This window comes from Natrix helvetica (genome assembly GCF_964273705.1).
Source record: "Natrix helvetica genome assembly, chromosome: 1".
Taxonomy (NCBI): Eukaryota; Metazoa; Chordata; class Lepidosauria; order Squamata; family Natricidae; genus Natrix; species Natrix helvetica.
In genome coordinates this window covers 215907770-215935559 of record NC_138548.1, presented here as the reverse complement: position 1 = coordinate 215935559, position 27790 = coordinate 215907770, and the positions used below count along the sequence as shown (strand labels likewise).

Genomic DNA, 27790 nt, shown 5'->3' with positions numbered 1-27790 from the left:
AAATTCAAAGAGCACCAAGGACCCCTTCATTTGACCCCATTTGCCCTGCCTGATTCTGCTTACCAAGATAACCTTGTGTTTTCTTCTGTAATGCAGTGACAGGGCAATCCTTGTGAGCCAACAATAGTTGTTTGAGTTGCGCAACTTCATTCCTTAATAATGTAACTTCGTTCTACGAGAAAGGAAACATTTAATCTCATTGAATTGGTTCAACATCCGATCTTGAATCTTGTTAAGTGTTCATTTGAAACAGTGAGAGAACAATCAGAGATACAGCATAAATATGAAGGAATTTACATACGATGGGTTTCAGCCAGCACCTTTTTACTCATTACGTAGCTTAGGGAATGCTTCATTCGTCATGCCTCCTTTTTTTAGCATTAAAACTGCTATGATCCTATGGCTCAATCCTATGCTTAAATTGTGTCTTTTGCTATTGGGATATCTTTGAAAAAGCAAATTTGGAAACCTGATAGTGAACAAAAGAGATTCTAATCTAAAAAACCTTGAAATAAAACAGGTTTTAATTCTGAAAATCTTGCGAGATAAGTCAGGCTAAACGTAACGCACATGCGCACTTGTACACAAACACACACACACACTCAGGCAGTAGTTTCAAATCTTTTCCACCAATGAAATATAAAGCGGAAGCAACCAGGGCTGCTGCAAAGTACCATATTTTTCGGAGTATAAGATGCACCGGAGTATCAGACGTACCCAGGTTTTGAAGGGGCAATTTTTTTAAAAAAGTAGGTAGGTAGATAGAGAGATAGAGAGAGAGAGAGAAAGAGAGAGAAATACAATAGGTAGGTAGGTAGATAAAGGGATAGAGAGAGAGAGAGAAATATATATATAGAGAAAAATACAATAGGTAGGTAGGTAGGGAGAGAGTGTAGATAGGTAGAGGGATAGAGAGAGAGAAATAGAGAAAGAGAAATACAGTAGATAGGTAGGGGAAGAGAGAGAGTAGGTAGTTAGGTAGATAGATAGTAGAGAGATAGAAAGAAAAATAGAGAGATAGAGAAATACAGTAGATATGTGGGGGGAGAGAGAGAAATACAGTAGGTAGGTAGGGAGACAGAGTGTGTGTACATGGGTAGGTAGGTAGAGGGATAGAGAGAGAGAAATAGCAAGAGATAGAAATACAGTAGATAGGTAGGGAGAGAGAGAAAGAGAGAGAAGGTAGGTTGGTAGGTAGAGGGATAGAGAGAGAAAAATAGAAATACAGTAGATAGGTAGGGGGGGAGAGAGAGAGAGTAGGTAGGTAGGTATATAGGTAGATAGAGTGGGGGGGGGGGGAGAGAGAGAAATACAGTAGATAGGTAGGGAGGGAGAGTGAGTAGGTAGGTAGGTAGATGTTTCCAGGCGTATTTATCCATGTGCTGGAGAAGGAAATCGCTGACAACCTGCAGCACCTAAGACTTTGTTTCTGCTGGCACAGCACTTGATCATTGTAATTCTCATCAACCACACTAACTAAACAGCTTTCCGAAAGTGGGGGGGGAAAAGTTTTTGCACTCTGCAAACCTGCCCAAAACGGCCCGTTTTTCACTCATTTCTGCCCTCCCCAGCCCCAGGAGCTCTCAAAAAGCCTCCATAAGGGTATGCACGGCCATTTTGGTGAAGTGGGCGTGGCTTCAGGAGGCAAAAAATGCTGTATTCGGTGTATAAGACACACCCAAATTTTCAGCCTCTTTTTAGGGGGAAAAGGTGCGTCTTATACTCCGAAAAATACGGTACCTTGGAATGGTTTTACAAAAAATGGTGCTGAAAAATCACAAAGGCAAAACAAGTGCATCTTCCACATTTACCTTTACCTTTATTAGCACACTAGCTTCATGGAGTGCTGGAGTTATTTTTGGTTTCTAGCAGACAGAGAGGCTGCTTATAAAGAATGCAGGTAATAATACTGGTGTTAAAGCAGCTTATATTTGTAACTATGTCATGGTAGGCTTGCTTAGCTGCATTCCTTGTGTAAGTCTCTCAAAAAAGGTGGGAGCACCATGTCGAGGGCACATATGGAAATAACTCAAGTGTATTGACATTCTTATTATTACCACTGAAAGGGAGATTACACTGAACTTCAGTTCCTCCCCACAAAGACAGAACTACCGCTGCTGGCTGAGGTCCAAGAACCAGAAGGCTCAATCCTTTTTCCTGAAAGGCAGGAAATTTCTAATAAGCTTCAGGATAGGTTAAGCAACATGGTAGTAAAAAGGAAGCCCGAAAATTCATAGCAGCGCAAATAGCTTGGCTCACAATCCAGCACCAGCAATATATCACATCAGGCCAAGGTTCCACAGCAGACAGGAGAAGAAGCTAAGCTTCCAATGTTAAAGAGACAGATGGAAAGCATGAAAAGGTTCCCTTTATGCTTCTAGACCACACAGAAGTTAAAATGTCTTTCTTAGTCATAGGAATAACAGAAAGTTTGACATATCAGGATATTTTGAAACGATAACAATATATTAATAATAATTTATTAAATGTATAGGTCAGGGGTCAGCAACCCGCAGCTTTGGAGCCACGTGCGGTTCTTTCATCCCTCTGCTGCGGTTCTCTGTCACCGATTGATAAAAGGAAAAATGACGCCACACTAGGAGGAGACTCTATGTTAGGGGAACCAGACTTCCGGTCGGCTCCAGAATTGAACGGGGGGCTTCCGATTAGCACCTTTGCGGCTCTTTGAGTGTTTAAGGTTGCCGGCCCATGGTATAGGTCAGTGGTGGGCAACCTTTTTTTTCAACTGAGCCAAATCTTGCCAAAACCACGATTGAAATTTATTTTGAGAGCCACATTTTTAAAACCGAAAATACATAGGATGGTACACTGTTTTTAGTTTCAATAAACTCTGGCATTTGAAGCACGCAAGTCTTAAAGCTGTCAAGTTACAAGATCCTTGCATCCCTAACCCTTTAGGAAAAAAACCCCAAGGGGTCTTCAAACCTAACAGCTTTAAGACTTGTGGACTTCAACTCCCAGAATTCCTCCTCCAGTCATGTTGGCTCAGGAACTCTGGCATTGAAGCATGCAAGTCTTAAAGCTGTCAAGTTGCAAGACCCTTGCACCCCTAACCCTTTAGAAAAAAAAACCCAGGGTCTTCAAACCTGACAGCTTGAAGACTTGTGGACTTCAACTCCCAGAATTCTGAGAATTGAAGTCCACCAAGGGCATCAATCATATTAGCCCAGGGATCTGCAAAATTGGCTCTTAAGACTGGTGGACTTCAACTCCCAGAATTCTGAGAGTTGAAGTCCACCAAGGGCATCAATCATATTAGCCCAGGCAGGGATCTGCAAAATTGGCTCTTAAGACTGGTGGACTTCAACTCCCAGAATTCTGAGAATTGAAGTCCACCAGTCTTAAAACAGCCAACTTTGCAGACCTCTGTGTTAGCCCAAAGCCTGGCGCTGGGCGGGCCTTGCTCCCCCATTGGTGGAGCCCCAAGAAGCGAGGAGGGAGAAAAAGAGACGGAGGCCAAGGAGCTTCTCCCCCTCCCCCGCAAAAATCTTATCAGGGAGCCGGCGGGCAGTAGCAAATTAGCTGATCACGCGGCGTGATCGGCTAATTTGCTACTGCCCGCCCGGCTCCCCGGTTAGATTTTTGCTGGGAGGAGGCGGGGGGGAAGCTCCTTAGCCTCCGTTTCTTTTTCTGCCTCCTCGCTTCTCGTCCCCGTCTGACTTCAGGATCCTCCCTAATCATTGTGGGTCGAAAAGAAAAAAGGGAAAGGGGCGCTTGTTTTGAAGTGCCCGAGAGGAGGGAGGGGAGCGGGCGCCCGGCACACAGAAGAGCCATATTAAAGTGTGTAAAGAGCCACGGCTTGCCGACCACTGGTATAGGTGATGGGAACAAAGAAAAAGAAGAAGAGGACTATCAATTATCGTTGTCCAAGAGTGAGTAAACAGATCTGCCGCAGTAAGATTGGAATTGAGTTGTAAGATTTCCTGAAAAGGTCCACACTGACAAGGAACAAGAAATAAAAATGATTGAGGCCCTAATGTCTGTTCCACAAAATGCCCATTCCCACAAGGAGCTATAATTTAACTAAAGGAACTATAATCTGAGAAAGTGCATGTTAGTAGAATGCATTCTTTCACAGAGACCTCAAATCTCTCCCGCCCGGCAATTAAAGCTCCTCCAGATGGTAGAAAGCCAAGGCATGCCAGGATCTTCCAAGTTAAGTAATGAAGGTCTCAGAGTATAAAAATCACCTCCACACTACATTCGGATCCCATAATTTCAGATTATATTGGTTAGGAACAAATTTATGAACAATAGATCTCACTTAAGTATCCTGGAGGAGGATGGTCTTGAAAATAAAGCAAGGATAGATACAATATTAGGGGTACATTTATCATGCTGTAGGCATGTTGGCAAGCTTGCTTACACTTAGATGGATATTCTGTGAGGTGAGCTCTTCTGCTTTCTTTTCCAAGGACGACACCCAGAGCTTGCGTTTCTGGCGGCAGCGGGAGGCAGCAGCGCGGTTCCGCTCCAGAAAACGCTGCCTACGTTCGTCTGGATCTTCGTCTGCCGTGCGTCTCCGTCGGCCACCTGTACTTGGTGTGGGTTGAGCTGGGGAAACCTGAGGACAAAGGACAGACAGATGGGCAGGCTATTCACACAGAAGATGGGGCAGGTTGTTCAAAAAAAAAAGAGGAGGAACCTGTGGCTTTCCGGTGTTATTAAACTACACCTCCCTGCATCTCTGGTCACTACTCATGCCCGCTAAAACTGCGGGAAGCTGCAGTTCAGCCATTATTTGAAGAGGCCCACCTTGTATTAAGAACTCAGCAGTCATACATACTTATATGGGCCAAAGGACTCATCCAAGCAATTTTGGGACTATTAGTACTGCCCTAATGCTCTCAAATGCTACTTTACTGTTTAATGTTTGCCTTTTTATTCTTGATTGCTTTTATTATATTTTGCGTGATATTTTTCCGTAAACAGTTCTGATATTGTCTCTGAGAATAAAAAATAACACTTTTAATGAACAAACAATAAGTAACACTTTCCTCTGATTTGTCTGGTTCCCAATAAGTCTCTTTGTAAAATAGATGTGCAAGACGCATGGATGCCTATTGCTGTGCATTTATCTGCAAGCAAGTTGGGATATTTGGTCATAATTTGATTTTGCACCCTTTTATCAATTTATTTTTTTTAAAAAAAACCCTCCTCTTTTCCCTTGTGTCTGTTGAAGCATCTATATTATTTTTTGCAATGAGATGCTTGTGGGGTAAGCAGGCAACACTGTAATAGTCCCTGAAATCCTTTTTAGTTTTAAGTAGCCAAATGGAAATAACTGCCAAAAGCAAAAACAAATTTGCAGGTTCCCACCTTAGCTCAGCCTCCCCAAATGGGCTCTATAATTAGACAGACAGTTTCCACTTCCCTATACTCGCTGTCAGTCAGGCAACATATGGACAGTAAACTTCTGGAAGCTCTAACTGACAGAGCAGGTGGTAATTGTGATGGAAGGCTGGCATTTGGTAAGCTGGCAGGATCAAATGGGGTCCATTTAAACTCAAGTAATTAAGACAGGAAGAGAGACAGAGGGAGAGAAGATTTGTAAACACTGCTTCTCTGTTTCTGTCTCTGTCCCCATTGCTGTTGTATCTCAGTGATAAACATCTGGTAGCAATGCTGACAGAAGCAACGGAGGCTCACCCTCGTCTACCCACCTGCTCAGGGAATTAGAAACTGAGTGCCTTAAACCTGGCACATCCTGCAACTAGAAAGCTGTAATTTGGCAACAAGGAAAAGCAACATACTGAATTTTCAAGCTTATTTTCATTTGCAAAATTTGAAGTTTGTTCTACAGTAGTTTTTCAGAAACTGCAAAAAGGAGAGTTGGTTCTCTAAGGAAATGGGGAAAGACTATAGAAAGATGCACAGGAAGAGAGAAATCCAAAACAAAATATCATTTATTTCCAGATAACTAAAAGACTGCCAGAAGCTGATGATGGTTTTCCTTCCCTTCTCCAGAAATGATTATATTATTGTATAAGAGAGTTCATTAGCCCCTGATATACACCCATCACATAATTATCAGATCATTCTTGTTTTTATAATGGTTCAAAATCTTAAATTCATATTTGTTCTTAAAAATATGAATAAATACCATAGCAAATGATGCCATGCCACCCATCATGCTCTCTCTAATAGCATAGTTAGCTCAAGCCCCTACTTAGAAGTTCCCCATTCCCCTTTTCTTCACAAGGACCAGCGCAATTTTCTTTCATGTAAAATTCTGGCTCCAAATAGTAGCTGTTGGGTTTTAATCAAATATCACATGGTCTAGCAAGCGCCCTTACAAATTTCCACGGCAGCTTTCCTAAATTTGGGCTCTTTCCTTTGACTGATGAGCCTGCCAGCTGAGGAAGGACGAGATGTATTGTAGTCTCACATCTGTTTCCTGAATCCTTACTTAATCCAATTTGGCACTTAACCAACCTGTGGCTGGGCTGGAGAAGGTGCATCAGGGTGCTGGATAAGTATCTGACCCTGTTCAGGATGGGAAGTCACCATTGTGCTCGCTGATCCCACCATCATGTTGCTGCCGTTCAGTGAGGAAGTAATTCCTTGCGTCAGGCTGGCTTTTAGCCTCTGCATGGGATGGAGACAAAACAAACACTAGGAGAAGCCCGACTTTCTCCTTGTTGAGATGGCACAGTGGTTGAAACGCAGTATTGCAAGCTAACTCTGCTCACTGCCAGGAATTCATTCCTGACCGACTCAAGGTTGACTCAGCCTTCCATCCTTCCGAGGTCGGTAAATTGAAGACCCAGATTTGTTGGGGGCAATGTGCTGACTCTGTAAACCACTTAGAGAGGGCTGAAAAAAACACTATGAAATGGTATATTAAGTCTAAGTGATATTGCTATTGTTGATCTTTTAAACACATATTTGGAGGTTGCTAAAAAGAGGCAGTCTCTTGAAGACAAGGGGCAGTAAACCTGACATGCTGTTAACTAGAGGTTCACATTTATGTTCCTAGAATAAAAAAAAACCCCTGGATTAATGGATGTAAAAACATCACATGTGACTGGAAATTCTTTTTGCTAAGGAAATCTGAAAAATCTCATTTTTTTTGGAGGAGAAGCTCTCATTAATATGGAATGTTTAAACAAGAATTCTTCCTTTCCCATACAATTAAGAAATAAGTCACCATAAAATATTCAGACAGCTGGAATTTTTCTAATAAAACATTTGTTTTTTTATTACATTTCGCTTCATTTTCCTTCCAAGGAATGCGTATGTTAGTCTCAAAATAATTTGGTCAAATGGAAGATGGTTAAAAGAGAGAGATTATAAAACTACCAAGAGGATATGCCTGTAACATAGAATAAAATATTCTGCTGGTGTAAAGGATGTCTAGCCTGAAGAAGTAGAGGAACTGTTTTTCTTACATTTGTGTGATATTTGCTCAGATGTAAGTTAATATCTATTCTTAATATGCTGTATTTGGACATGTCTACACTTTTGTGGCTATACTCTTTGTAACCCCAGGCCAGAATTCAAAGAACTCTGTATCAGTTTTATATGCTAAAAAGGATTTTACAGTGGTTTTGGCTGAATACCCCCTCTTCTACTGCCATGTATCAGCCTCCAAGGATGGGAATTTGGGGGGTTTGCAATTCCAGCATGTCTGGAAAGCTCCAGGTTGGGGAAGGCTGCCATACACCAAGTTGCTTTTGAACCCAAGAGAGAATTTCAAAAGCAATTTTATTGTATTTGGCATGGGAATATAACTCAAGAGAAAACAACAACAACACCGTGAGCTTTAGTAGTTTTGGATCTAGGAGTACTTCAAGTCTGTAAATTGTGCAATGGTGATGGCAAAGGGGACTAAGCCTGACTTCTGAAAAACGATACAACAACCTAAAACATTTTCACAAGATGAAGTTTCTTTAAAGTGGTGTTTTCTCAATCTTGGACTCTTTTTAAAAGTTGTGTGGACTTCAACTCTCAGAATAATATCCCAGCCAGCCATGCTTTTCAAGACTAGAATGATAGAAAAAAATGTTTTTGAAATCTGCAATGCATCTTGGTGCGTACATCTCTCTCATTTGATTCTTTAAAAGCAGCCATCTTGTGAACAACAAAATAGAATCAGGAACTCACCATTTTAGCTTCCGAGTGTCCTGGAAGGCCTGATGGTGAAATTGAGCCACTGCTGATAACCGGGGGACCAGGAATACCAGGAATGTTTGGCACCATAGGCATCGGCCTTGCCAGCTATATATTGTAGGAGGAGAAAGAAGAAGCACCTCAGGTTTTCTTTTTTTTTACTTAGAAAACACCGAAAAAGGGGGAAAAAATGCCTCACAAAAATCTCACAAAGGAAACCCACAAATTTTCACTTTCTCTGAACCATTCCATTTGGCTACAACAGGCAAACCCTCTCTTTTTTTAATGATTGTCCCAAATATCCTTATTTGATTTTAGGCACCGTGTTTCCCCGAAAAGAAGATAGGGTCTTATTTTCTTTTGACCCCTGAAATAAGTGCTTGGCCTTATTTTCGGTGAGGTCTTATTATTTTTGAGGTGCAGGAGGTGGAGAGCGTGGTTACCTCATGGCTGCTGCTGCATTGCAATATTTTCAGGGAGGGCTTATTTTTTTGGGAAGGGCTTATTTTTAGCACATGCGCTCAAAAGCCAAATTGGGCTTATTATCCGGGGAGGTCTTATTTTCAGGGAAACAGGGTATCCGTGTGCACCTCTCTACAGTCGCCTAAAAACGGCAGCATAACGCTAGCTCTCAAACAATTCGTATCTTGAAATTGGGGATTGCTGGCAATCTGCCGATCATAAGGAAGATTCTGGCTCCAGATAACTAGGCCCACAGAATTGTTTTAGAACAAAGGCATTTGGAGATCAATCAGGCTAAAATGATTAAACCGTTAGTCTTGAATTAGAGGGGATGGAACACATCACTGAACAATATTCAAGGCTATTGTCATCTTTCAGATAACATATTTTTATCATATTTTGTGGCAGGGACAAAAATAAGTCAGAAACAAAGTGCAGATGCCTGACATTTTTAGAGCAGACTCAGAATTACATTTTTATCATAAGGAGGAAAACTTCTGACCGATTTGTTATCCTCTGTAAGGTTCTTTGCCATTTCCACTCTCATTTTATGTTATTGTTCACTTTCAGAGCAATTGGAGAGGGAAGATGCTGGGTAAACTAAATAGAAGTCATAGAGTATTATTGATACATCCTGGAGAAAAGGTAGTCATTTGCAAACCTCCCCACTAGGTACACAGAGAGATGTCTTCTGCTGTCCTCACAAATTAGCCTTTCCAATTTATTGGAATCAACCTATTTCCAGTGTGGCAGAAACTTTCAAAATACTTAAGAGTCAGTGAAAATTTACCACACAAAGAAGCAGACCCTTGATTTGCATGCAACATCAGAAATAATACAAGATGCACCAGAAGGTACTCATGTTTGTCAAATCCATATGCAGAAATAAAAGCTAAATAACAATTTCATGCCCCGAAGAGGCCAGGGAGGGAGTTTTTCCTGGCTTGGAAAAGCCGACATGTTCTCTGTAAGCTTGAATGGTTTCAAGCACAAAGCTAGCTAATCAGAAAGCCTGCCATTCCCAGCCCCAGAACCAACAGGGCCAGCCATCTGTTCATACAAGGATTCAGCCTGAGCCTTCCTGACCAATGACTTGGTTGGCAGGCACAGCTACCCTCATAGGCAGAGGCTCTCACCAACCCCTATGTCCTCTACTCCAGCATAGGCTTATCTCATGCAGAGAAGTAGAGGGAGATGTCAATTTTTGCAAATTAAAGTGCCCCATATGCTCTGCAAAGGGAAAAAACTGTCCCTTCCTTTATCAAAATCAGCCATGCTGGAAGCTTTCATTACCGATATGACAGAAGGCATCTGAACGGGTGGGCCAGGAAGGACCGGCATAGTCTGGCCATTCACAAGGTGCATGACAAGTGGTACAGAACTGGTAGGAGACCTGGAAAAGATTTCAAGCAAAAAGAAAATGAATGAAACAAACTTCCATCCATTTGGCAGGGAAGTGAACTCTCTCTCCAGCAAATCCTGGCTGCGCGTGATTCTCTTTGATTCGTGGAATCCATCCCGTCTCCAAATTCCCCATGGTGCTCTAACCAATGGACAGCAAACTATTTTCTTAATCTAACCTTTTAACTGCTAACTAAATTGACAGAGTAAACATGGATCGCAAAGCCACAGTTGGTTCTAAACTAACACAGTACTTCTCATTCAGCAACCTGGCCACTAAGCGAAGTGGTTGCTAAGCGAAACTTCATGATTTTATGATCTTACTTCCATTTTCTTTTCCTTTACAGACCTGTAAAGGTTGTAAATATGAGGATCAGTTGCCAAGTTACTTTTTCATCCCCATCGTGAATGTGAGTGGTTGCTAAATGTGGCAGTTGCTAAGCAAGGACTACCTGTAACTAAAGCCAGCTTCTTCTCCCAATCCAGCTCAAAATCTACCTGGAATGGCAGTAATAATAAACAATGTAACTATGATGGAACCATATCCCAAAGCAGTGATGGTTAACCTTTTTGTCCTCGTGTGCCAAAATCGCACGTGTGCATGCCCACACCCATGATGCAATGTGCCCAGCCCCCCCGTGCATGCATGCATGATGCCCCCCCGATGCTTCCCACGCCCGTGCATGTGCCCCCTGTGCCCTGTTTTGGGCCTAGCAGGAGTCTCTAAAGCCTCCTGGGATCAAAAATGGGGCTGGGGGGGGAATGCGTCACTCCCCCCCACCGCCATGCATGTGACCACACTGCGCATGCGCAGCAGAGACCCGAAAATGTGCTTACCAGAGGGAGGTGCATGCACATGCGTGGTGGAGCTAAGCTGGGCGACGGCTCGCGTGCCCACAGAAAGGGCTTCACCTGCCACCTGTGGCATGCATTCCATAGTTTCACCATCACGGTCCCAAGGCATGTTTCCTTCTCTTGTGGCTATTTTTGGGCAATTATATATTCCACTGCCATACAGATTTGATACCAGAACACTTCAGGAGAAAATTCTACCTGACAAAATGCTCAATTCTAGGACTGAATTTAGGGTGCATTCTCTTCCCTCAAAGTTCCTATTTACCCGAGCTGTCTGTTGGAAGGTGGAGCCTGGGTGATGACCGAGGTTGGAGAAGGAAGAGTTGGATGTAGGGGGTCATATCCCAAGTGCAGTGGCAGAGATCCAGGACGTACAATAGTTGGTGTAGGCGTAGAAATGATAATAGGTTTTGAAGCGCTCTCCTAAGAGAAATGCAGACAATCAGTGCCAGATTCCCACCACCACCATCCTTGTGTAATGCTATTAATTTTTGCTTTATTAACTTATTGATTACCTAATTACATTATATATCATATTACTGAGTATTATTGATGGAAAAGTGGAATGAAAAAAAATACAAATAAGCACCCCTCTTTCCTAAGGCAGACCAAATAACACCATGCTAATTCCAAATATCTGATAGGGCCTATAAATATTGCCTAAATGTAGTTTCAAAAATCCCAATTTTATCAAAAGGCAAAAGGTCCAAATCTTCTCAAGCCAGGAATCTACAGCACTGTTTCATTGTGATCAGGATAATTATTACAAGGATTGCTTGATTTAAAAAATGAGTCGAACAGATTTATTTATTTATAGCATTTAGTAGTTCTGCACCAAAAAATAGTGTGGGATTTAATATCATGTTAACCCTATCAGGTACCTCACAAAATAGTGCAATAGTATGGAAAACATGGATGAATGTGAACTGCAGGCATATTAGTAGATGATAATAGGCAATTGGAACTCCGAAGGAAATATGAGAGCTATTTGGAATTCAAAAAGATGTTCATTAAAATTCAAATCCAATCCCAGTGCTTTTCTCTAGTAGCAACAACTTCAAGAGCACGTTCCCATAAATTTCATTTCTATTCTTCTGAGCTCTTTTCCTGCTTTATGATTTGGTTCAGGTCCATCGCTAGGAACGTGGAGTTGCCAGCAGACATGAAGCCAAGAAAGGACTGCATAGAGAAAGAGACTGGGGTGGTGATAATTTAAATTATTTCAGCATTTTTCATGCATCAGTCCCTGGCATGGAACTGCCAGTTCTTACACCCGGCATGTACAAAGAATCAAAAAATGGGCAACAAGTCCAGCAGTCAACCCGTATTTGTAGGATTCAACTGACTAATACTTCTCTTGCCGCTATGATACTATTATCAGAAATAATTAGAGAGCTAATTTTGCTTTTGTTTTTATACAGAGGGCATATTTTTCAGAATGAACAAAAGCCATTAAAAGCGGATTAAAATAATGCAGGTAGTCCTCAACTTATAGCAGTTCATTTAGTGACCGTTTGAAGTTACAACGGCACTGAAAAAAGTGACTTATGACCATATTTCACACTTATGACTGTCGCAGCATCCCCATGGTCATGTGATATACATTTGGATCCTTGACAACTGGTTCTTATTTATGACGGTTGCGGTGTCCCGGGATCATGTGATTTCCCCTTTTGTGACCTTCTGGCAAGCAAAACTCAATGGGAAAGCCAGATTCACTTAACAACAGTTGTATTAATGTAACAACTCCGGCGATTCACTTAACAAATGCAGCAAGAAAAATCATGAAATGGGGCAAAACTCACTTTCTTGAAGTCTCACTTAGAAACATAAATTTTGGGCTCAGCTGTGGTCATAACTCGAGGATTACCTTTCCGAAAGCTCACCTTCTCCTTAGGCTGTGGTGACTGTGGACTCCCTACTGGGCTGTCTGGAGGAGAAGAATCCACTTCGACAGGCTCTTCCTCTTTGATTTTGACATCCGGGGTAGAGGGAAGAGACATATCTAGAGGACCAGAACACTGTGGAAACACAAAATACATGTTTTAGCACAGGGTGCCCAAAGCTACTGTGATGTGTTTGCAGATTTCTGCATGCGCACCATCCACAAATATAGTTAGAAAAGCTTAAAACACGGCTACCCATGCTCGTGGCACTTTTTATAGCAATAAAGAATTGCTATGGAATGGACTTTAAGTGGGGTCCCTGGGCTGAAAAGTGCAGTGCAGATTATGCAAGCAGCAGTTTGTCTCCAAGGACACCTGCTACTCTTCTTTGCATGAACGTCAGGTTAGATGTCTGCCTTAAATTGCTAAAACCTTATTAAACCAAGAAGGCAGCATTTTGGAGATCGTGTACATGACACTCTACAGGCAACCCCTTTTTTCTTGTAAAACTTTTGCGAATATAAAAATAAAAGCTGGAGGGCCTGCAGGCCACAAAAACCCGCCCTCCACTCATTCACAGAAGTGCTGGAATCCGCAATATAAGTCACTTTTGAATTACTGCTTGATTTATCAAAAGCCAACGAGAGAGCCATGTAAGTTATTACAAACCTATGACCAGGCCATTGTAATAAAACCCAACCATATGCCTGAGCCTGGCAGCTTGCCACCACACCTATTTTCATTTCAACAGCTCAGCATGGCCTTTTCCAATTTTTGTGAACAACAGCTTGCTATGCTCGTAGATCTCCAGGTCGTAGTATAGCAGGAAGGAATGGCACCGTGCACAGCAAAGCAGAAAGAGAAGTAGCACATTAGGTAGTCTTGTAGCAATCAAAAGCAGCCTAATGCCTCCTCAAGGCCTTTGATGGAGTTTGCCAAGGTGATAAAAGAAGGTATAATGAGCTGCTGGGAGGGGGAAAAGGCCAGTCGGCACAAAGAAGCTACTTTTCAATGTATTCAAGGCAGAAAATCGCTTTTAGTGGCTACCAAAGAAAACCAACAGGGGCAACCAGGGTAACAATTAATTAGACCATCTTTCTTTCCTTCTTTGTTTAGCAATCTGCTACTTGCCACCTCTTTTGTCTTATGCTGGCTACTTCTTGTGCATAATCTTCAGTTAAATGTTTCTTTAGAACCCTCTTCTATGCTGTAATACACACTGTCAGGCATAAGAAACCAGGAAACCAAGGTTGTTCAAATCAGTAGAAGTTTATTCCATGCCATCTCTAGACAAGAATCTGAACTACTAACGGTCAAAGCAAATTGGCAGGAGATAAGAGTCAACAGAATTCAAGGAGGGCTGGATTTAGATCTCTTGTGGGTGTGATGGGACTCCAGACTGATGACATGCTTTACCTCTCCTTCTGGCTCAGCCTGGTCATCGCCTACACAAATTGTCATATTGCATGCTGAATGTCAGTCTTTGACATCTCCTGGTTGTTACTCCTTTAGCTTTTCATTTGTTTAACACAGGCCCAGTATTTTCCAGTTCAATCTTCTCTAACCAGGTACCCTATAGAGCAGAGGTCACTAACCCCCGGTCTGTAGACCAGCACTAATCCGTGGCATGCCAGCAACTAGGCTGCACAAACAAACGAAGCCTCACCCGTGGGATGCAAATCCATGCCCCCTCCAGTCTGTGAAAAAACCTTTCTCCATGGAACCGGTCCCTGGTGCCCAAAAGGTTGGGGGGTCATTGTTCTAGAAGTATTGGGGCTCTAAATAATTCCGGCTAGTAATTCTGGGAGATACATTCCTAATATAACAAGAGGGCGTCATCTTAGAGAAAAATTACAAGTTTAAGCGTTTTCCCACTAGTGAAGGGGAGCTTTTCCCTAAGGCTGCTAGATAATGCCTTTTAACTTTCTGAAAAATTGATTGATTCCAAGCATTCAGATTTTGATGGTTTGCATGCAAAACACATGTTCTACCACTGAACTTTCCCATTTGCTTCACTAATCCTGTAACTGAAAAATTTCTGTAGAAATCAAAGAAAGTGGCCATCACTGTGGATGATGACACCCAAGCGGGTGTCCAAAGTACTGAAACTCAAAGTCAGTTATTGACATTAATTACCTTAAGAACCAGGCTAATACATACGTAAGTAATTACAAGCTTCTTAATTTCTAGTCACTCCTGAGAAACCAGGAATGTTATATTTTAAAAGTAGAGTATGAATCCAATCTCATATGAGGGTTAGCAATAGGAGGGTCACATTTAACCCTCTTGAAGGATGATGCCCCAGTTCTGCTCATCTACTAAATTAATGAGGCAATTTGAAACTAAAGTTAAAAGAACTGGAGCGTCTCCAATTTTTTTTTAAGCTGTTAAATTGCTCACTTTAAAGAAGTGGAGCTTCCAAAGCATCCAGAATTCCCAGTCAGCATTTTTAGGCTGAGGATATGCAAAAAAAATTAATTAGGGAATCATTCAGAAGTCGAATCATTGCTGAAAACATCCACCAGGAAGCATCAATTTTTCTGTGAGAAGCAGCAGGTGTCAGAGAAACAGCTGAACTGGCTACTATCTTTCAGAAGAAACTACTGTATTTTTCGGAGTATAAGAAGGACCTTTTTCCCAAAAAAAAAAAAAGGGTGAAAATCCAGGTGCATCTTATACACTGAAAAGAACATTTTTGGCCTCCCGAAACCCCGCCCCCTTTGCAAAAATGGACATGCAGAGAGTTTGGGAGGCTTGCAAAGAGCTTCCGAGAGCTGGGGAGGCCAAAAAAGAGCAGAAATGGGGCATTTTTGCTCCTCCCAGCGCCCAGGAGCACTCTATAAGCCTCCTAAAGCTCTGCATGCCCCCCCTTTTTTTTCCAAAAAATGAGGCCTGCAGAGTGAAAAACTTTTTTAAAAAATTTACCTCTTCAAAATCATGGTGCACCTTATACTCCAGTGCGTCTTATAGTCTGAAAAATATGGTACTTTATTGGGTTTCTATAAGAAAAAAATGGAGGTGCCATCCACCCTTTTCACCTGGCATAAAGTCTAAAAACAAGGACTGGGCTTGCAGCAGGGTTTTAAAAAGAGGTCTCAGCACTGAGGAGTGAATGAATATGGAGCTTCTCCATATGACTCGTCTTGACCCAGGAGATGAGTCACCCATCCGTCTGGAAATACCCCAATCTTTTTCAACTATACAGATCATCAACATCTCTTAGCTGGAGCTACCTAGAAGAAGAAGCTACACCCTCCCCTCCCCTATCAATTTACATACATCCACAAAGTAAAACTACCACCAGCAACTGAACTCGATTTAGCCAAGCGTTTAAAGTATCCCGTGAATGAGGCGGGCAAAATCCGCCAAGTTTTCTAAATAGGAAACCAGCTGGAATTAACAATCCAGGCAAGCTCTATTCTTGGAGGAGTAATTCCTTCAGCCTGCCTGAAACCAGCCAGGTTTGGAACTGCTTCAGGCTCTTGCAGAAGGTTGGAAATATTAAGGCTGAGTCATACATTTAACTAGGAGGAAGTGGAGACAAACTTCACCAAATTAAGAGTCGCAGTGGTAGCTATTTTAAAAAGTCCAGCAAAAAAAGTCCATGGGTGGTCTAAACGCATTAAGTGTTTGGTGATAAAATAAAACTTCAAATTAAAAGCTAAAATTAAGATGCCAGGCTGCCACACAATTTTTAAAAGACAAGGAACTCAGACAGACGTAAAGGAATGGCTCAGTGGGAACAGCAAGGCAGCAATTTAGCAGGCAAGATAAGGATTTCATTAAGAGACCTGTGGCTGTTTATTTATATTAAAAAGCATAATACGAGACATAAAGAGATCAAGGGTTGCTTAGTGTCTTGTTCTGGCTTGGCCTAATCCTATTTTAAATTCTTATTTAATAAATAATTCAATTTGAATGTTCCCTGTTTTAAGGTTTATTAGAGAAAGAGGGAGGGAAAATGAAAACTCACGCAAGCAAGCATTAGGAGGATACCTCTCCCAAGAGCAGAATAAGATACAGATGATTTAATAAGAAAAATATGAAAAATAAAATATAGATATATGTGTTCCAGCCAAGCATCTCCTTCCAATGCTTTGAGAAAAACTCTCATTTTAAAATATGAATTCATGAAATAGGGCGTTGGTACTTACCTGATATGCCTTTTCTCATAGTGGGGGAGGACTATCCAGGATGGGTTAACTTTGTCCTCGATGATTGGAACGAGTCTGATAAGGTCTTTAGACCATGCCCTAGTCACCAGGTAATAATTGAAACCAACCTATGCTCAAACCTATGCCTGGTGAGATGCTTCCCCTTCTCTGTGTACTGCCTGTAGTACCCTACGTCCGAAAGCTGCCTCCGCCGAAACGAAGGAGTCTAATTTGTAGTTCCTCACGAATGGTGAGGAGAAGACCATGTGGTTGCCTTACAGATCTCGGTCAATGAGGCCTGTTAGGCCCAGGCTGCTGAAGTGGCCACGCTCCGCGTGGAATGTGCCATAATGGCCCCCAGAATTTGTAATCCTTGTGCCTGGTACGCGGTTGCAATTACAGGTCCGCAACCACCTGCCTATCGTGGTAGAGGTTACCTTGTTTCCCAGGGACCCCGGCTGGAAGGAAACGAATAAGTCCTCTGACTTTCTGGTTGGCAGGGTTCGTTTGAGGTAGATCCTCAGTGCCCTCCTCATCTCCAAGGTGTGCCACTTTCTCTCCAAGGGATGAGAGGGGTCCAGACAGAAATTGGGCAATATTAACTCTTGCGATCGGTGGAAACATGAGCACACCTTGGGTATGAAGGAGGGGTCCAGTCGTAGGACTACTCTGTCCTGGTGGAATATACACAAATCTTCCCTGGCAGACAGAGCCTGGAGTTCAAATATCAGCCTAGCGGAGTAAGGCCACCTTGTGCGTCAAGAATTTGAGTGAGATCATTGTAGTGGCTCAAAGGGAGGCCCCATCAGAGCGTCCAGCACCCTGTGTAAGTCCCAGGAAGGGTACCTGTGTACCGTGGGCGGCCTAAGATTGGAGGCCTCTTTGAGAAACCGCTTGACCATGGGGTGCTGAGTTAGTGTCTGAGACCTACCGCACAGGAGTGCCGAGGAGATGGCAGAGACCTGCCTCCTAACAGTGTTCGGAGACAACTCTCTGTCCAGGCCTGCCTGGAGGAAGTCCAGTACCTGTGACACCAAGGCTTGGACTGGGTCATAGCTCCTGGTGGCGCACCATGTGCAAAAGGCGCGCCACGTGGCATTGTAGATACGCTCCGTGGAAGGCCTGCGGGCTGCCTGGATCGTCTGTATGACCCTGGCGGAGAAATTGTCTCCCCTCAGGATGCTCTGCTCAAGCGCCAGGCGGTTAGCTGCAGCCACTGAGGATCTGGGTGTTCCAGAGACCCCTGCCTTAGGGAGATCCTCTCTTGTGGAATCCTCCAGTGCCTGTCCACTGAGAGAGACCTGAGGTCGGCAAACCAAGGCCATCGGAGCCAATACGGGGCAATCAGGACCACCTCCGCCCCCTCCCGCAAGATCTTCTGAATTACCCTGGGGATCAGTGGCAATGGTGGAAAGGCATACAGGAGTCCCCGACGCCATGGACATTGGAGGGCATCCATCCTCTCCGTCCCAGAGCTGGGTACCTGGAGTAAAACCTTGGGAGATGAGAATTTAGGGGGGTGGCAAATAGGTCAACCTCTGGGCAGCCGAAGTGTTCCGCCACTGCTTCAAAGATTGCTGGTTGCAGCTTCCACTCTGAATTGTCCACCTCAGTCCGGCTGAGCCAGTTGGCCCTGACGTTGTCCACCCCTGCTATATGCTCTGCGGTTATAGTGATCAGGTGTCTTTTGGCCCAAAGCCCCAGTCTCTTGGCCTCCAGCATGAGGGACTTTGACCTGGTCCCCTCTGTCTGTTTATGTGCACCTTGGTAGTTATATTATCTGTGAGTATTAGGATGTGACACCCCTTGACAGAGCTGCAAAATTGTCTGAGGGCTAGGCAGACCGGCCTGAGTTCCAACCAGTTTATGTTGTGAGCCAATTCTGCTCGGCTCCATTGTCCCTGCGCCATCTGGGACCCCCATCCAAATACACTGGCATCAGTAGTGACCGTCATCCGGTCTGATGTTCTGAAGACTTCCCCTTTTGTTAACGCTGGGGATGTCCACCATATCAGGGAGCAGGATACGTCAGCTGGAAGGAAGACCTTGGTCAGGGAGCAGCTCATGCGCCTTCGCTGGAATGGCAAAAGGAACCATTGGAGGTCTCTGGTGTGAAGGCGTGCCCAAGGGACAATGCCGATGGCTGACACCATTGTGCCTAGCAACCTGGACAACGTAGCTAGAGACACCCTCTGCTCCCTGTATACCTGGGAAGCCAGCTCCTTGAGATTGTGTTGCCTATCGGCTGACAGGGACACCATACCTGACACTGTGTCTATCAGGGCCCCTAAATGAATCAGCCTAGTGGAGGAGTGCAGATGGTTTTTGGCCAGATTGACCGAGAACCTGTGCTCTCTTAGGGCTGACATGGTGATGTCTAAATCACGTAGGGCACCTTCAAAGGATGATGATTGTAAGAGCAGGTCATCTAGATAACATTGGATACGAATAGACTGTAACCTTAGATATGCCGCCAATGCTGCCAGTACCTTCGTGAAAACTCGTGGGGCAGAAGACAGCCCGAATGGTAAGGCCCGATATTGGAAGTGGTGCCCTAGGTAGCAGAACCTGAGATATTGACGGTGATCTGGGGTTATGGGTATATGGAGGCAGGCCTCCGTGAGGTCTATGGAACTGAGGAAATCCCCATCTAATCCCTTCCAGAATAGAGTGCAGCGAGTGCATTTTGAACCTTCGCTAACGAATGAACCGGTTTAGCCTCTTCAGGTCCAGAATTGCTCTCCAGCTTCCCGAGGCCTTGGGGATCACGAACAGAATGGAATAATAACCCTGACCCTGTTGGTCTAGAGGCACCGGCTGGATAGCCCTGATGTCCAATAGGTGTTGAATGGCTTCCTGCACCAGTTGCCTCCAGATCGGGTTATTTGAAGTAACCCGAAAGAAGAAGAAACTCGGGGGGCTGGAGAGGAACTCGAGAGACCAGAACGAATGGTGGACTGGACCCACGAATTGGAGGTAGACAGGTCCCAGCGGTCGGCGAAATATGCCAAGTGCCCCCCAATGGGAGGAGAGCTGGGCCTAGGGTTAGTTATTGCGGAAGGAGCACCCGCTGCTGCCCCCCCTTGAAAGGGCCGCTTCTGCTGCCTGCCTCTCTGCTGCCTCTCTGGGGGGTATCTCTGCCTGGGGGGATAGCCTCCCTGGTACTGGCGAAACCCTGAATACTCAAAATCCGACCCCCTGAACGAGTCCTGACCCCGGAATGAAGACCCATAGTTCTGACCATGGACGGTGGTTCATCTGGGGTAGGGAGTCGCTCTGAAGCCGTTCCTTCTCTACACGGTGGGAAGCACCTTCCACTTGTCCTTGTTCTCTATCAGGAAGGGATCCAGAGCCGCGCCAAAGAACCCCTCTCATGAAGGGTGCTGATGCCAGGCACCACTTGTGACATACGTCTGCCTGCCACTGCCGAAGCCAAAGCAACCTGCGGGATGCTACAGAGGAGGCGATCGCCCTGGATGCAAATCTGGCTGATGCTAGGGTGGCGTCCGAAGAGAATTGGATGGCTGCCACCAGTTTGTTGATGTCTTGGTGAGCCCTGATGTCCACTATCGCGATCTGCTCCTGGAGATCCTGTAGCCACAGTAGTGAAGACTGATTGAAGAAGGAGGTGGTGGTGGCTTCCTTTACTGCCCAGGCCGCAGCCTGGTGGCTCCTCTGCAACGTGAGGTCTGCCTTCTTGTCCTCCGGTTTCAGAGCGTCCTCTGGTTCTCTGGGCAAGTTTGTGGGCGTATGCAGCGCTGTGACCGGTGCGTTGATTGTGGGCTGCGACAGCACCTGAGCCATGTCCTTGTCCAAGTTAAAAAAGGCTTTGTCTGTGGAGGTTGGCATCGGCCCGAGGTGGGAGATTCCCATTGTCTTCTTATCAGGTCAAGGAAGGACTTGGGTGTGGGCACCGTGTTGGCCTCCACGGTCTGCTCCTCGAATATGGTCTCAGCCGAGAAGCCTTGAGGTTGCGCTGGCGGTTCTAAAGGTCTGTTGCCAAGCTTAGCCGCCGTCTTTGCCTTGAATAGCAAGGACTTGTATAGGGAGGGCTGGAACAGTCCGGAGCAGGAGGGCTTCGAGGGAAGCAGGCCCTCGTCCTCGGAAAGTCTATCCTCTCTGAGCTTCCCTTCCTCGGATTCCACAACACTGTCTTCCTGGAAGGACAATGGGGAGTCAGTGGGGTCTGCCCCCTGGGCCTCCAGCCCCTCAGGAACCATGGGTAAGGGGGCCATGTGAGACTGCATCTGGGGCTGTTGGAAAGCGGCGGCCATGCACTCCTGAAACGCCCTCATCATCATATCTTGGAAATTAGGTACCCCTGGGATGGGTGTTCCAGCTCCCGTACCCGCAGGTGTTGGAGGGAGAGATTGTGGTGGAGGGCCCGTGGTGCATGGAGGGGATTGCCAACCTTGCGGAGTGCCCCAGATCCCCGAGGTGTCGAAGGGAATCCTCACTTGAAGGGAGGAGGAATGCCCCAGTAGCCTCTCATCCGATCCCAGCCCCCGTGGGGCCTTTCTGCTTTGGCCTTGTGGCATATTCGCTGTAGCGCTTTATGCCTCTGCTTCTCATATTTGGAGTCTGGTTTAGTAAGTTTGGGACCAGCACTCGGCTCCTTAGGTGCCTTGGGGACAAGGTGCCTGGTCTTCCTTTTTGCCTTGCCACCCCCTCCCTTAGCAGTACCTTCACTAGCTGGAGCTTGTGAGAGCTCCTCCGCTCCTCCGGTGGGGCTGGCTGTAGGCGCGAGGACCTGGCTCTTGCCAGTGTCCTGTGTTCATGGCGGCCGCCATTTTGGATCACATGTTCAAAATGGCTGTTTGTGCCAAAATTCAAAGTTCCATTCCTCTGGCGTGCTTGAACAGTGGCTTGTGCCCTCGGGCTGCCGCGCGCCTTTTCTGCAGGTGGAGACATCTCTCTTTCTCCCCCCTGCCCTTGGCAAATTCCTCCTGGGTCCACTCATATTTGGCCAATAAAGAATTCTGTTCTGTTCTGCTCTATCCTATTCTAAATACCTTTCATTCAACTTTAAATGGTTGCTGAATGGTCAGTAAGCAACGACTACCATACATTTTTAATAATGCTAATTATACATATTACTGTTAGCCAAAATAATTGATCAAGTTCTCCCCTCAGAGAAAGGGAGAGATTGAAAATTCTGACTTCATGGGAAACATGACAGGATTGTGCTTCCCAGAGATCCATGTCTGAGTTTCTGGTATTTTGGAAAGGTTTTGAATAAGTAAGGGAACACCAATGCCATTCTATTAAGTCTTTCTTGGATTATTTATTTAATTTATTTCTTGATTTGTCAAATGTATATAGTTGCCCATCTCACAAATGTGACTGGGTGTTGTACACCAAAAGCAAAACAATAAAAATATATTTTAAAATAACCCTAAGAATAAGGAACACAATAGTAACATGGGAGACTGTTTAGAAACCCAGACAAAAACAGAGACATCTTGCAAGCTCCTGATCCTAAGGGATCCCCAGGCCTGTAGGAAAAAGACACATATTGAGATATCTCTGGAAGGTCAATAGGGTTGGGGCTATTCTCACTGCAGGAGAGATGGTGTTCCAAAGGACTGCTACTATGTCAGAAAAGGCTCCTCTCCTGGTCCTGTCAGATGGAACTTCTTAGCAGACGTGCCCTTCCTGCCTGACCTGATGGGGTTGGTAGATGTGACTGGGAAGAAGTGGTCCCTCAAGTATCTGGTAGGGCTTTAAAGCAGGGGTTCCCAACCCCCGGATTGTGGCCCATCACTAGGCCGTGACCTATTCACAACTGGGCCACATGAGCGATGGGCAAGCGTGCAGCCCAACCTGCACAAGCAATGGAGGAAGGTGCATGTGCACACATGCGTGCAGCTCAAATTTTGCAAGTTGAGTTGTGCGCGTGTGCACGCTGGCCAGCCACTTGCATGGCCCAGTTTCCCTTTCCCCACCGCCAGGTTGCCAAGCTGCAAAGGTTGGGGACCGCTGCTTTAAAGGACAAAACCAGCGCCTTGCACTGAACCTGGAAGCAAGCTGGCAATGTAGCTCATGGAGCAGAGGTGCAATGCGTTTCGCTCTAGGGATGCCCATAGCTACCTACCTGATAGACCAAGGGTCCCCAACTCCCAAGCCACGGTCCAGGACTGGGTTGTGGCCTGTCCGGAACTGGGTCATGGAAATGGCAGGCAAGTGCGCGTGAAGCTCCACTTGTGCGCCCACTTGTGTGGAATGATCATCCCTTCTCCTCCCCCACCCGTTTGTCCACAAAGCCGGAAAGGTTGGGCACCATGTCATAGACAAATATGTAGCTTTGGATCGTTTTCCTCAATAAATAAAGAAACAAGTATAATGCTTTCAACTTATTTGTTTAATTGCCCCCCCCCCTCCATGTGTGGAAAACAGATGTCCTAAGTCATATTTATGCAGAAATATTAAAAAAATTAAAATAATTCACATACTTTTAAGCACTACTTTACATGCATGACACAGGCCGCCGACTTTGCCTTGTTGGTTGCCCTCTCCATGGTTAAGTGTGGCTCCTTGCCTAACAAAACCTAAATCCTCCCTGAGCTGGCCATATTTCTTGATACAGATGAGGACCCTCATGTTGCTCGACACTTTAGTAAGAACAAAGAACTTTGCCTCTTGCCTTTTTCTCATCGTCTTCTGAGGCTTTCTTGAATTCATGTTCAAATGAGCTCGCCAACTCGTTGAAGAGACCCACTTCCTCACAATTCTTCAGAAAACGCGTTGGTGTTGGAGTTTGATCTGTTTGGCAAAGGAGAGAAAAAGGCAGTAAGAAATATGTGATTGAAGTCCATGATTCACCCCACAGAATGTGCAGCCAGGATATTAATTTATAGCTCAGTTTTGTAACAATGCAGTTATCATGCTAGAAAGTTTGCATTCCATTATTAAGGGTGTGTGCGTGTGTGTTCATCCTCCTCCTGTCCAGAGCATATTGGGCAGGAAATGTTTCAGTCATGTATTAATATAAAACGTAATTCTATGTATTTTACAATGGTATGTGATATTGAATCTGTAACAGAGCTAGGAAAACATATGTATAAACGAATTGCAGTTTTGGAGGACTGTAATGCAGTAGGAAGTAGGAAGGGCTGGTCAAGACCTGAATGAATGAGGGCATTTAAAAAGATAAGAGCAGGATAGCTTAGAAATAGCAAGTGCGGATTGGCTATATCGTAATAGGAAGGGGAGATCTTACAGTAGGAGCATATGAAAGGCCAAGACATTGTACTGCTCTAAATGGTGCTGGGATGTGAAGTTCTGCTTTAGAAGATCTCAGGAAGATGCCTAAGTGTGCATGTATAGATCCTTCTAAAAATATCAAGAAGAATGAGGAAAGAATAAGGAATCTCTATCTTATCCAAACAGTGAGACATGAAAAGAACATCCCATCTTCAATTCCTTTTTATAATAAGGAAAAGAGGGAGGGAGGGAGGTAGAGCGAGGGAGGTGGAGGGAGGGGAGGGATGGGGAGAGAGAGGGAGGGAGGGAGGGAATGAGAATCTCTATCTCTGTGGGGAACTTCTGCTCTTATCCCTCTCAGAACCTCCTTCTCGACTTGCTCTTCCTTTCCAGGTGTTATATCAATGGCCTAAAAAGAAGAGAGCCAGTTCTCTTTCCCAATTTACAAAAAACTTCCCTTCTTGGTTGTGTCCGGCTACATTTTTGCCAGATGCAGAAAAGCCACTGAAGGAGCAACATTTCAAAAAAGCATACTGGTTTAACACAAACATCACCTTTCTCATTTCTGCTTCTGCATGCCTGTTTTAGCTTGCAGGGTTTACATTTACAGTGGTACCTTGATACTCGACTGCTTCAGAACTAGTCAAATTTGGTACTTGACACATTTTGATGCAAAAATGTTTTCCAGTACTCAGTGCTTGTTTAGTACTCTATGCACGGCATTAGGAAGAGCAAGCCCAGGATCTCAGGAGAAGCTTTTATTTGTACTTTATGTTATTTGGTGGTGGAGGCAGAAACTTGATTTGCTGTCATTGCTAGGGGGAGGCATGCATGAACTGATGTCTGCAAAGGCGAAACAGGAGCTTTGAGTGATTCATCTACTTAATCAAAAGCTGCAATAAGAGAATAGAATTCTTTATTGGCCAAGTGTGATTGGGCACACAAGGAATTTGTCTTCCGTGCATAAGCTCTCAGTGTACATAAAAATACACTCATCAAGAATCATAGGATACAACACTTAGTGATAGTCATAGGATACTAAATAAGCAATCAAAATAATACTAAGAAATTAAATAAAACAATATAAATCATAAAGAAACAACCAACAAGGTTATAGTCATAAGTAGAAGGAGATAGGTAATAGGAAGGATGAGAAGAAGAATAGTAATACAGTCTTAGTAAATAGTTTGACAGTGGGGTGGGAATTAGTTGTTTAGCAGAGTGATGGCATGTGGAGAAAAAAATTGTCCTTGTGTCTAGTTGTTCTGGTCTGCAATGCTTTATAACGTCGTTTTGAGGGTAGAAGTTGAAACAATTTATGTCCAGGATGTGAGGGGTCTGTAGGTATTTTCACAGCCCTCTTTTTGACTCCTGCAGTATATAGGTCCTCAATGGAAGACAGGTTGGTAGCAATTGTTTTTTCTGCAGTTCTATAGGAATCAATGACAGGCAATTCTGTGAAACAGTCACTGTGTGTATCACAACACACAACCTGGTAGATATCAGTGTTAAAGAACTATATGTATGTATACTGGTATGCTGGTGACGTCTCGTCTGGACTACTGCAATGCTCTCTACATGGGGCTCCCCTTGAGATGCACCCGGAGACTACAGCTGGTTCAGAATGCGGCCGCGCGGGCTATCATTGGGAGTACTAGGTACTCCCACATAACACCTCTCCTGCGCGAGCTGCACTGGCTGCCTGTGGTTTTTCGGGTGCGTTTCAAGGTGCTTATTACCATCTTCAAAGCGCTCCATGGCACAGGACCTAGTTACCTGCGGGATCGCATCCTACCGCATACATCCCTGCGACCAATTCGCTCTCACAGGGAGGGACTCCTCCGGGTGCCGTCCACCAAGCAATGCCAACGGGCGGCGCCTAGGAGTAGAGCCTTCTCTGTGATGGGCCCAACCCTCTGGAATGACCTCCCCCCCGATATTAGAACTACTACTGACTTCCGCTCCTTCCGACAAAAACTTAAGACTCACCTGTTCCAATTAGCCGGCCTGGCCCATCTATAGTTCCATTTTACCTCCTGGCGGATATTTTATCTGGGATAGTTTTTAAGGGTTAATGTATTTTAAATTTTTAAAATTTTAATCTAACTTAAACTAATTTGTACAGTGAACTATTGTTACCTCCTCTAGCCCTATATTTATTCTATATTTATACTATGTATATTTATTGTTTTATTGTTTTAATATGACGGTACACCGCCCCGAGTCTCTTCTGAGAGAGGGGCGGTCTAGAAATTGAATAAAGTTAAGTTAAAGTATGTATACATTTTTTGTAATTGACCTATTAGGTATTTAGTGGGTGCAAGCGCTAAAGGCACTCTCTTCTGTCCAACCCCAATGTTCTTATCCTCTTCTACAGTATGTGCTCTATTTGCCCAGCAATCCCTTCATACGTCAGGAAAAAAATAAGCCCTCAAAGCATGCTTTCTATTACTGTTATAATTTACTAAAAAATTGATGGTTAGCAATCCCCACAAAACCAACTTACAACCATTCATTTAATGACCATTTGAAGTTATGAAGGCACTGAAAAAAATGACTTACAACAGGTCCTTGCATTCATGACGACAGCAATGTCCCCTAGGTCATATGATCAAAAAATTTGGCCCCTGGCAATTGGCATGTATTCACAACATTTGCAGCATCCTGGGATCATGTGATTGCTATTTGCAATCTTCCTAGGAAGCTTCCGACAAGCAAAGTTCATGGGGGAAGCTGGATTTGCTTAACGGCTGTGGCAAAAAGGCCATAAAATTGGGCACGACTCTCTTAATGACTGCATTGTTAGGGGGAAAAAGTCCCAATAATAGTTATAAGTTGAGGACTACCTGTAGTTCTTCTTACATAATGCTTCAAAATGATTATAGCAAAACAAAATTTTAAAAAAGGACCAGGGAGATTATGGCAAAATAAATAAATAAATCCTCCATTTCAGGTCTTATAGTACGTGTTTCCTCGAAAATAAGACCGGGTCTTATATTAATTTTTGCTCCAAAAGACGCACCAGGGTTTATTTTCTGTCTGGGTCTTATTTTCGGTGAAATACGGTGCTAAATGCATCTGACTGGCTGACGATCTTAACTGGGACTTATTTGGGGGGCGGGGCGGGATAGGGCTTATATTATGAGCATCCTGAAAAACCATGCTACGGCTTATTTTCTATCTGGGTCTTATTTTCGGGGAAACAGGGTACCTGTCAGAGGAAACAATATTGGCTTATTAGTGTCGACTTACTACAAGTATAGTTAGAATGGCTTTCAATATTTTTATTTTAAGCAAGAATAAAAGCACTTTTCCCTGTCAAAGCCGCAGTAGCAGAAGAAACTGCAGTTGTCCCTTTTCTAAGGGATGCAGATGAAGGAACCAAAATATGCAAGGACAGCCTGCCTAAAGGAAATAACTGCTTAACTAACACTGTTTTTCTCTATCTAGCACTCTTCAGGTATGTTGAGACTGCAACTCCCTATGTTCTCAGTCAACATGGGAGAAAGAGATGTCTTGGAAGGATTTTTCTTCTCCATTTGAGACTTTATAACCAAGACAATTTCTTGTAAGATCTGTAGCCTGTCAGTCTCATTTTTAAAAGATCTCAATACAATTGATAGACAAGAAGAAGAATGCTCTGTAGTCTTCTCTATGCTACATGCCCTGCTGCCAGGAATATTTTCCTCAAACCTG

General features: G+C 44.2%; 1 protein-coding gene across 1 annotated transcript in view; it reads right to left on the bottom strand.

The window, feature by feature from the left end:
* LOC309382708 (cyclic AMP-dependent transcription factor ATF-7) overlaps positions 1-27790 on the bottom strand; it is a 139062-nt gene that overhangs the window by 13042 nt on the left and 98230 nt on the right. Inside the window, exons 4-11 of the mRNA XM_081934461.1 lie at positions 23535-23653; positions 12738-12872; positions 11117-11274; positions 9889-9988; positions 8128-8241; positions 6457-6609; positions 4388-4585; positions 64-172 (exon numbers count right to left, since the gene is read on the bottom strand). Coding sequence (XP_081790587.1) covers positions 64-172; positions 4388-4585; positions 6457-6609; positions 8128-8241; positions 9889-9988; positions 11117-11274; positions 12738-12872; positions 23535-23653 — 1086 coding nt within the window. The remainder of the gene's footprint in view (positions 1-63; positions 173-4387; positions 4586-6456; positions 6610-8127; positions 8242-9888; positions 9989-11116; positions 11275-12737; positions 12873-23534; positions 23654-27790) is intronic.